Source organism: Crocuta crocuta, unplaced genomic scaffold (genome assembly GCF_008692635.1).
Source record: "Crocuta crocuta isolate KB4526 unplaced genomic scaffold, BGI_CrCroc_1.0 scaffold395, whole genome shotgun sequence".
In the NCBI taxonomy this organism is placed as follows: Eukaryota; Metazoa; Chordata; class Mammalia; order Carnivora; family Hyaenidae; genus Crocuta; species Crocuta crocuta.
The window spans coordinates 411,066-422,004 of NW_027532601.1; the positions used below are offsets into that span (position 1 = coordinate 411,066).

At 47.4% G+C, this 10,939-nt stretch overlaps 1 protein-coding gene across 1 annotated transcript in view; it reads right to left on the reverse strand.

The window, feature by feature from the left end:
• LOC144244792 (dihydropyrimidinase-related protein 2) overlaps positions 1 to 4,379 on the reverse strand; it is a 74,630-nt gene extending 70,251 nt beyond the window's left edge. Inside the window, exons 1-2 of the mRNA XM_077780110.1 lie at positions 4,056 to 4,379; positions 575 to 663 (exon numbers count right to left, since the gene is read on the reverse strand). Coding sequence (XP_077636236.1) covers positions 575 to 663; positions 4,056 to 4,094 — 128 coding nt within the window. The 5' untranslated portion in view covers positions 4,095 to 4,379. The remainder of the gene's footprint in view (positions 1 to 574; positions 664 to 4,055) is intronic.
• Positions 4,380 to 10,939: the final 6,560 nt, after the last annotated feature.

Here is a 10,939-nt window from a genome sequence, read left to right on the forward strand (position 1 = left end):
GTTTCCCTTTTGTAACACAATATACAATAAACACAAGGGCAGTCTTATTTGCCTTTTGTTGCCCCTTAAAGAATGAAACCTAAAATTCCCTTAGGATGAGGCAGTACTTTGTCTGTTACTTGGTAATTCATTTGGTGGCCTTTGGCCCCAGCAACTTGGATGCTTAATTAAGAGAGCAGATGTGTTATCTAGATAGAAGGGGCTGGATGCCAAGCTTGTGCCTTTGATTGGGCAATCTACCCAAACAACTACATTCTAGGAAAACCTTTATTATATTCACTAGATCAGAAACAAGAATTTAAGCTGGCAACAGGAAGATACTGTGTCACCTCGGTTAAAATAGTCAATTACATAACACATAAGGAAATGGGTGTGCGTTTGATTGTGCCTTTAAATTCCTTAAACCTGAGTTTTCAAGTTCACTAATTTTCACCAATCCAAATGAGCTTGAACAGATCCTCAGTGAGTCAGTCTGTGAGGTCACTCAAGTTTGATGCCACATGTGTGAACTGTAGGTCATGCACGGGAATACTGGAGAGTACACAAATTTGTCTCTATAATGTGTTACACTTACTTGATCAACCCATCTTCCATGTATATGTCTGCATAGAATGACTGGTCATCATTAACAATTTTACCTCCTTTGATCAGAAGACGATCACTCTGAAACAAAGAAGTCATAAGGTCACAATACATACCTGACCTATGAGGTACATTAGTACCAAGACAATGAGCTAAGGACACATTTTTCACCATTCAAAAGAGCCGCTCAAAATGAGCCAACTTTGAAAAGGTTCAGCGACAGAGGTGAACCTGATGTGACAACCTATTCATCACTTGATGAGTCAGAACATACTGGCAAAAGTTCAAAGCTTATTCTAGGTTTAAAAACAAACCAAACCAAAAAAAAACTATCTCTTTCCACTAAAAGAATAGAGAGAGAGAGAAAATAAAAGAATGCCTACCACTCTCTCTTTAAAGAACAGTGAAAATGTGTCAGATAAAGAAGACAATATTTTTTAAATGGCTTTGGGCTAAATTTCATTAAAAAAAAAATACACCCACATGTAAGGAAGTCAATTCTTGGCATGGTTTGTGTCGGGAAAAATTAACCAAGTCTGTTGTCATGGGATCCTCTACACAAACACACTTCGTTCTACCACAGCAAAGTTTCATTTCAGTATGTTCTTTGTATTTGCTTTTTATCTTTGAGGTGAATCACATCAATTGTAACAAAGGGCGGGGTGGGGGAACACTTCAAAGACACACCACTTTAACTACTAGGCTGTTAAGAAAAATGTAAAATTTTGTGATAAAGAAGATGAAATGGCAAGTTCCAAAATCTACATTGTTGATGCATTTGTATTTTAATTGTTGCAAACAATTATATATGACAAGCAGCACACAAGGGCCAGGAATTCAACAGAAATGGTACGTTGTGACTCCTCTCTATCCCAAACGCTGTTGATGGAATGGAATATTAAAGTCCTGTATTCAGTGCATATGCACCTGCTTTATCCCAGACTTGGTTACAAGTTGAACCACAGATCACCCTTTTAATATGCGTCAGAGGATGACATTCATTTTGATGGTGGTTAACTTAAAATTCAGTTACAAACCAATATTCTTAGTAAGTGCTATTTATACTTAGCACCCACCAAAACCAGAAAATTATAGCAAATCTTTAAAAAATATATATGGGGAGAATAAATAAACAATGAAAATAAACATATAAGCTGCTAGATACCTAGGGGGGAAAAAGATACTGTTACACATAAATGCACACACAGCTGGGTATAGAAAGTATTTATTTTTTCTCTAACATAATGAAAAACAGTAAAATCATTTTAATTTTGTACACTGTAGGGTACATCATCCTTGACTTTGGAAAGTCAAATGGGAATGAGCAGTCAATATTCCTACACTTGTGTAGGGTAAATGTAAAGACCTTTACAAAATACTTGTCAGGTACCCTAAATCACCAAAGCCTCAAAACAAATTTGAAAGGTAGGTGGGGCCAGATTCTTATTCCCCTGAGGCATAAAGAAACTGAGGCTGAGAGGTTAAGCCACTTGCCAGAGGCCGCCTGATCCAGTGGACTTTTCTCTGCCTACGATGATCTCCCCCTTCCCCCCAGTACCCAGCAATGACAGGATAAACCTCGCCTGGGAGGCAGGGAGAAGCCCTTAGTCACTGCGGTACCTGTCCCAGCCATCATTGCGAATCCCCGAGCCAACATCATGCTAAGAAAAAAATGAAACATCACAGCCCCTCCACTCGAGTGCCTTCCAGAAAGCTTCTTACGTAAGATGCTGGCTGTGATGATGGAGGGAGGGAAACCATACTATAGATCCTAAGATAATGTAACCAGATTTTTTTAGGGGTGGAGGGGGCGCTCTTTAAAAAAAAAAAGATCTTGTTTGCTTATAAATTTTTCTCCCCACACTGGCAAAACCAAACTGCTTTTTTCATTTACGAAGACAACAAATTATTTGAGGCTTATGGCAACTCTGCTCCCCACCCGCACTCCCCAGACTCCTGCCTCCAGAGCTGGGAAGACGTAACCATTGGGTCTTCTCCACCCAACCCCTCCTCCCCAAGCCCGGTCCTTTGGGATCTTGGGTCTTGGACCTTCAAGAAGCCAGTATCCACCCTCTCTAGCACAGCTGGGCTCATCCTATAAAATCCTCCTGAGCACACGCCCCCTCCCTTGTGCATTTGTTTCCACGTCTCTCTCCTGCGGATGGGTGTGCCCTTGTGCATCCAGAGGAAGCCGGGGTGTCTGTGGCTAAGGAAACCAGAGCCAAAGCGCGCCCTCATATCCAGCCCTAAACGCATCTTGAGTTTACAAGGATTCTTTCGGTCTCTGCCTCAGCCCTGGGTCTACCCAGCAACCAGCTGGCCAACTGCAATTGCACATCATTATATAACAATGAATTTCCCTCGCCTTCCTCTCTCCCCGGGATTTCATTTGGGGATGTAGAGAGCTAGTACTGGTGAGATTTTCTCCAGGAAAAGATGGGGAGAGGGAGGGGGCAGGAGAGCGGTGAAAGCAAGAACCTGTGTTCATCCCCGAGGCATCGCAAATTCATCGCTTAGATGTTTCGGGTTTTTTTCCTCGTGATTTACGAACGAACAACTCCAGGCCCCAAACTGCGCCGACACCTCCGGCCGCAGCGATCATTGTCTGGCCGAGGCCAGGCCCGGCCATCTGCTCCGCGCGTCGCGCAGCGCCATTACCTCCGCGAGCCGGGCTCCGCGCTGTCCCCAACGCCCACCCTCCCAGCCCGCTTTGTATGCGCCAACACAGACGCCTCCTTGGCTGCAGAAGGGGCAGAAAGGCACAAGAACGCGAGCCCAGAGCCCTGCCAGGGTTCCAGCCCCAAACCGGAGGGCGAGGAAGCCTAAAGGGTCACCAAAAACCAGTCTTGATCAACAAAAAGCCCACGCCTGGCCCCCCACCCTCCTCTGCTCATCACCGCGTCCCTGTTTTTCTTCCAGTTTCCACATCATCCCGGTACTCCCAGCCCTTTCCAGCATCCCTCTGCTGTCATTACGCCTCCGGGCTGAAACCCGCTTCTTTTTCTAAGGAGCCGGAGGAAGGCTCCAGAAAGCCTTGATGGTGGGGGCGGGAGGCGCAGAGAGAATCCATTCCTCCATCTCCCCCAGCCAGCTCCTGGAGTCCAGCCTCGCAGCACGCAACCCGGAGAACAATATCCGAGCTCCAACCATGCATATTCAATCTGGCATCCATTTGCTTACACCCCGCAGGCCAGCACTGCAGCATCTCGCGCTGACAATAAAAGGATACAGCGGATCTGGCGCGCTACCTAAGACGTTCTTAACGCACTTACGCTCCTATTTTAATGCCTTACAAATTATATAGCTTACAATTCTATACGATTGCGTCTCCCACCACAATCGCCTTCTTCAGCAACAAGAAGAAATGAAAAGTTGGGTCCCACTTCCTCTCCCTCCTTTAAAAAAATTCCTTGTATGTTCCTTGCCACAAAAGGTTGCGGGCCGACCGCAGATTTCCCAAGTACCAAACTCACCGTGATGCGTGGAATATTTTTCTTCCCCTGATAAGACATCTTTCTCCTGGGAAAAAATAATTTCAAGAGGACAGCTTTAAAGCAAAAATTGCCGGGAAAGAGATGGGATTTTTTTGCAGGATTGAAAAGGATGCAACCGCTTAGCTGGTCTTGCTGATAGCAGATTTCAAGAACGTTAAGGAATAAATGCAATCCTCTGTCTCTCTTTCTTCCTCTGCTCCAACACAGCCCCAGCTAGGGCGGAAAAAAAAAAGAAAGAGAGAGAGAGAGAACAGGAGGGAAGGGGTGGAAATAAACTACAGCAATAAAAGCCTCGGTTCAAGTCGGCCACCGCGGCGCATGCGCCGCCAGCCACTCCCTTTCCTCTCAGGCAAAAGCCATCCGCTTCGAGAGACACGAGCCCTGATTGGCCACAATCGTAGGATATGCAAATGAGCACAGGCGGGGAGGGGAGCGGCGCGAGAGCGCGAATTGCTGCAGTGTGCTGCCGAGGGCGGCGGTCGGTGCGTGCGCCCGAGTTGGGAGCGCGCCTTTCGCGCCCTTTCTTTGGGCCCCGGCGTCGGAGACTGTAGTTGGCTGCCGCCCCAAATGCAGCATCAGCAACTCGAGGACAATGGAGGGGTGGGCTTTACGGGCCGGGGGAGCCCAGCTCCGAGACGGTGGGCTTCGCGGCAGCCCGTGCGGCACGCACCCGCTCGCGCGCGCCCCGCTGGATGCCCGCCCTCGCGCANACAGGAGACCACTCCCTGAAAGCCTTTTACGGCCCGCGGGCAGCCGTTGGAGGCCCGGGCTGCTGCCCTGCTCTCCTTAGCAGTCACGCCTACCCACAGCCCTTTGGGGGATTAGAGGGGCGCTTTTCACCGGCGCCTGCAGATCTGTTGAAGAAAAATTTGAGATTACAGTGCCAAAGGATTTACAGTGCTGCAGATGGGCCCCCACATCACACAATGGGACCAAGAGAGGTGACGAACTGTGGAGAAGCAGGAGAGGAATGAAAAGATCTTATATCCCCAAAGAAAGGGAAACTGAGTCATAAGAAAACGTCTGGAATCAGAGTTAATAGGCAACTCTTATTCCCCAGATACTAGTCACGATTCAAACGGCGTTCAAGGCCTCTTTTCTTGGCGCTGGCAATTGAACAGGCCTGGAACCACTTAGCTTTAACGGTCCAAATCATGCAGTGGCATTCAGACTGGGGAATTCCTGTAGGCGAAGTAAACTGGTCCAGTTGATCCCGAGGGGTCTACCAGGTGTCATGTCTTCGGAGATGTTGTGCAGGCAGGTACAATGGCTAAAACAACTGGGCAGGCCCAAGGCTTTGGGTTTCTCTACTTGAGATCAAACAATAGATCGAATCCTTCCATAATCTAGGCCATCAGGCAGCCATGAAAAAAAAAAATCCGTTTAATTGGCTCATACCTGCTCAGCAAAGATTAGCCAGATAAAGAAAAAATAATCCTAGGGCTACTATGGGCCCACATTCCAATGTCTTTCTGCATCTGGCCACTTTGGATGGTTATCTGTCTGTCCAAAAGATGTAAGTACTCTTTGGCTTCTATTCTGATCAATTCTAAATTCCCAGAAAGGAGCTGTGGGGCATGCAGCAAAGCGTCATGGATGGTTAATTCATTCAAGTTCCAATTAGCTGTGCATCTTGAAAATAAAGTAGAAGCACTCCCCCCTTCCCTCCCAACCGCGTGATGTGCTAAGAGCGAAGTGACTTGATGTCAGCAGCTTTCGGTGTAAGTCTGTAAGGGTTAAAGTCACAAGTCTGAGAAAGCTAAAATGTGCCCTCCTGCCACTGAAAGCCAGCTGTAGTTTCCAACAGGGGTGGGGAGAAGTGTCCTATTAATTCATGAGAAAAAATACCACTTGACAAACCAGCAAATAATGAGATACAAATTAATTTAAAACAAAATGACTTGTAATTAAATTATTATTCTTGTTACACGTTCCTGCTCCTAAAGCGTTTGATCTTAACAGACTGGACTATAACTTGTTATTTTCTGATTTGCCATTGAATATTTTGCTTTGTAATAAAAGGTCCTAAGAGCTTTTATTGTCAGTCTTACTTGCACTAGCCTTATTTCAATAGCCATCGATATGAGCCCATGATAATTGATATTTCCACTTATACATCTCCAAAGATTTCAGGTGTAAGTTGATTTGTCTGTTCTGACTAGAGCTTAAGAGTATTTGGCACAAAGATACCAAATAGTTTTAACTGGCCAAGGACAAGATCTGTCTGCAATCTGCACTTCTTGCCATTCTTACTGCTCAGTGCAATGCAGAAAAATAAAAGGGGGTGGGGAAGAATTTTCCACCCACTCTGCACCAACAGACTTGCTAACATGCACTATTTTTTCACATTGTCTTTAGATAAACACTCAAAACTCCTGTTAAGTTACACATCATTATCCTCAAACCAAATATGTTAGCCTATTCTCAGATGTGATTTTTCTAAACTTTTAAAATATTAAATGCATTTCAAACATGAACAACGAGCATTCTACCAGGTTCCATATCAGTCTCTGACCACGGCCTTTTCTGCAGCTTTACCTCCCTTCCCTTGACACCCACCCCACATCCCCACACTGGGGAGTACATGCAGACATGCACCAATACACACACGCTGCCCTTTGAGGCCATGTGCCTTCTCAGATCCGTCCCCTGCCCTGTGTTACTCCCTTTACCTCTCTCCCTTTTCCCTCAACCCTTCCTCTAAAAGTGAGCCTGAAGGTCACCTCCGCAGTGAAATCTGCTTCCCTCTCGCCCCCTTACGCATTAAGCCCAACGTCCTGTATTCACCTCTCCTGAAACACATCCTTCCATATTGTGATTACTTGTCCATTTCTTCTATCAGAGCATGACTCCTAAAACCTAATAGCCTTGCATTTCTTTTTCTCCAGTGACCAGTACCCTGCCAGATCCATGGCAGGGGTCCTCCATGTTTGATATATAACTAAATGCTATCGTTGCAAGAAAAAAAGGTTCTTCCATGCCACTGCTATGGTGAGGTTTAATGTCAACAAAATCCCCAATTCAGCCTTTCTCTTAGCATTGTCGCCTTGCTGGGTCTTCCTTCTCTCCTCCAAGTCCCGGAAACTGCAAGGGAACCTTGTTCTAACGCAACTCATTATTCCTTGTGTGGGTGTAGCTGCCTGAATTTTAAGCAAGGCGTCCCCCTAAACAGAGCTGCCACGTACCACCGAGCCTGAGGAAAATACAGAGAGAGAGAGAGCACCCAGTGCATACAACTCCGGAATCATACAAGGCGTCTTCGAGTCATTTTTTGCTCAGCACTAGCTTCTTAGATCGTTCTTTTCTCCATTCTTCCGTTATTCTCTGTATGTGCCTGCATAATACCCTTTATCACATCCTACCACCTACACAATACCATTCTCACCTATACCATATTGAGGTGGCAGGATTTTCCTTCCATTGAAAGTCTGACCTCACAGAGACTCAGAACTCTTTACCCACCCCCACCCCCGTCTTCCCCCTTACGGGGCCTGACAGGGTGGGGGCTTTAGATGTACAAGTGATGACACCCAATCGGGATTTTTAAGACGTTTGAGTCCTACAAACTGCCAGGAACTGGGGGTGGGGAGATGAAGGCCTGTCACTAGGGCGCCGCAGGGTGACTTGGCTGCTTTCAGTTCCTCAGCGCCCTGCACAGTACGTGTCCTGTCTGGGACCAGGCCCCACCATGGCGCATGGTTTCATCTTCCCCCTTTGGGAAGCTGCAGTAGCTCTTTCTGCTCCTCTGGCCCCCCTGGGCCTCTGTGGAAGTATAACGCTCAAGATGTCACAGAGTAGGGAAACTCCAAAGCATAAATTTTGACGGGAAGAGCGGATCCTAGACGTGGCAAAGATGAGAAAACCCCAGGTCCCCACATTGCTGCAGTACTGACGCCAAGGGATACAGTCTCAATTGCAGTCTGCAGCGGAGGTTAAAATTAATGCAGTGGTAACAAGAAGGTACTGGAATTCTTCCTTGCCAAAAACTAAGGGCATTGATGAGGACACTAGAGCTGGAAGTGACGCCTCCTTCTCTGCAGATTGACTCAGGCCATAACAATTGTTTCCTTTGTATGCATGACCCTGAAGTGGCCTGAAAAGGAAGAGCCAAGGGCCAACGGATCCAAGCCTTTCCAGTGGGTGCATCACCCAGGGTTACGGAGTGGTGACCCATGAGGGTGGATGTGACTGGCCCTCTGAGCCAGGTGCTGCTTTTTCCAGCACTGGAAAGAGTATTGGTCAATGCAGCTGGGACTGGGGAAGCATCTTGATGAAGCCCTTATGGGGGGAAGACAAGAGGCTCATCGGTGCTGGTGCTATCAGACAGAGGAAAGCAAGACACGGAGGAAAGCATGCACTTCAGACTCTAGTAGCTCTTGGCTTTCTCCTCTTATGGCCCCTTCCTGACCTATCTTGCACATCATCCTCTATGCCACTACAGATTTCCACTGGGGGCTTTGTGTGGGAGCTGGAGACAGACAGCATCCTGTTTTGGCCGTCATGCCTCAGGCCCGCCCTCTGGTGGTGAATGAGGAGAGTGCGTTCTTAGTCCCTTCCATCCTCTGGCGCGTGACTCAGGACCTGGAAAGGGCCTTGTCCCAGGGCTCCTGGAGTGATTTTTGCCTCTGCTTTGCAATCACCTGGGGCCCCGGCTCAGACTTCCTGATTAGAATCCTCAGAGATTAGTAAGGCCTAGGGATGTTTTTCTTTTTAAAATGTATCAACTTTTAATTTTTTTTAACGGTGTACTTTGTTTTTTATTTTTTTATTTATTTCTGAGAGAGAGAGAGCGAGCAGGAAACACAGAATCCGAAACAGGCTCCAGGCTCTGAGCTAATTGTCAGCACAGAGCCCGACGTGGGGCTCGAACCCACAAACCGTGAGATTGTGACCTGAGCCAAAGTCGGATGCTCAACCGACTGAGCCACCCAGGTGCCCCAAGGATGTTTTTAAACTAGTTCACCTCCAGCCACTAGTCCACTACATCCTGCTTTTTTACAGAAGAGTAAGGTGAGAGAACAGAGACTAACCCTCAGGTCTCAGGCCGACCCAGGACCTTCCCCACTCCCCAAAGTACATGGGTGGCCCTGCCCTTTACCCTGTGGGGACGTCTTGTGAAAGAGTGATAGAGTCCCACTATCTCTCCACTTGATCGACTTCTAGTACAACACTGGTTATGTAGTCAGTAGTAGGCAATTAACATTTATTGGGCACCTACTGAGGTCTCTGTAAAGCACCAAATGCTTCTGTAATCCTCCCCCCAAATCTTACTAGGGAGGTCTTACCAGGTACATGCAAGAGTGAGAACAGGATTCTAATCCAGGTCTGTGTGACCCCAGAGCCCAAGGGGCTAGGTCTTTAAATGATAAAGTACTTTCGGAGCAGAAACCAGGACCTGCCTTGTGAAAGAGGCGGGTGTAGGTGGTCTGCTCTTTCTTTACCCCTCTCACAATCCTCAGCTGCCACTCGAGGCTCCAAAGTCCTCCTGCATTCCTTAGACACTTCCCCTCGTCCCAAAATTAATGCTCCATCTCTCTTTCCTCATCTCCCAGCAGGACTCAGCTTCTTTTTTTTTTTTAATATTTTTATTTATTTCTGACAGAGAGAGAGGCAGCAGGAGCAGGAGAGGGTCGGAGAGGGTCAGAGAGAGAGGGAGATACAGAATCTGAAGCAGGCTTCAGGCTCCGAGCTAGCTGTCAGCACAGAGCCCCATGTGGGGCCCAATCCCACGAACCGTGAGATCATGACCTGAGCTGAAGTTGGACGCTTAACCGACTGAGCCACTCAGGCGCCCCAGGACTCAGTTTCTGTCAGGGACCAGCTCTCCTTTCGTTGTAACCAGAATAGATGAACACCAACCTTTAAGTGACCAGTGAACCCTTAAAATGCTACCTCTGATCTAAAAGAGAAAGACCCTGATGGGCTGCTTGCATAAATAAAATGCAAACTGCCTGTTAAGACGGTCTTCCTTCCCGGCTTCATCCCGCCCTCCCAGCCTCCTCCATGACACCCTGGTTTCCTTGTGTTACCTCATTTCCTCATAGCGGCCTGCTGCTGCCAGTGTCCCTTTCTCCCGATCGCTGCAGAAACGGCTCCTTCTCACCCTTCCATGTCCTGTTCAGGGAGAATCTCCCTGACCACCCTATCTGAAGCCTGCCCCCACATCCACTACGTTCCCTATCTCAGCAGCTCAACAGCAATGATCACAATTGGAAGTATTTTGGGCATTTGTTCACTTCTGCGTTTTTTAGTCCCTACCTCACTACTGCCACCTTATCCTCCAACCCACCTCAGCTCCAGACACCCCATGATCATAAGCTGAATGTGCAGGGCCTTTCCAATGACCCCATGCTTCTCTCCTCCTACAGCCCTGTCCCACTTTGCCAGCCCTCCAGTATAGGTGACCCTGGCTTCACCTTCCACCTCTGCCTCCCTGACATGCACCTGCCACCTGTCAAGACCTCCTTTACCCAAATGAGAGTAACCCATTCAGGAAATAAAGGCAGCTCCTCATCCATCTGGGACCTCCTTGATCCAGAAGCTGCATCCATTTGCCAAGGGGCCAAGAAAACGTGTGAACAATGGGCCCAGAGAGTATAGATTATAGTTCAGGAATCTAAGTTTCTTAAAAGAATCCAGCCTGTTCAAATACTGAGAACCACCCACTTATTCAAAAACATTCCATGCCTCTCACCTATTCGGTCAAATGGATTCCCTAGAGACCTCTTTGGGGGCGATTTATTAGTTTAGTCTGCGAGTTTTTGGAAGTAGTCCATTTGGATATCGTAGAGATTTAAAGAAGTGCTACGTTTTCCCGAATTAGAGGTGCCGTCCTGCCCCTCTTCCTCACTCCCTTGTCCCCT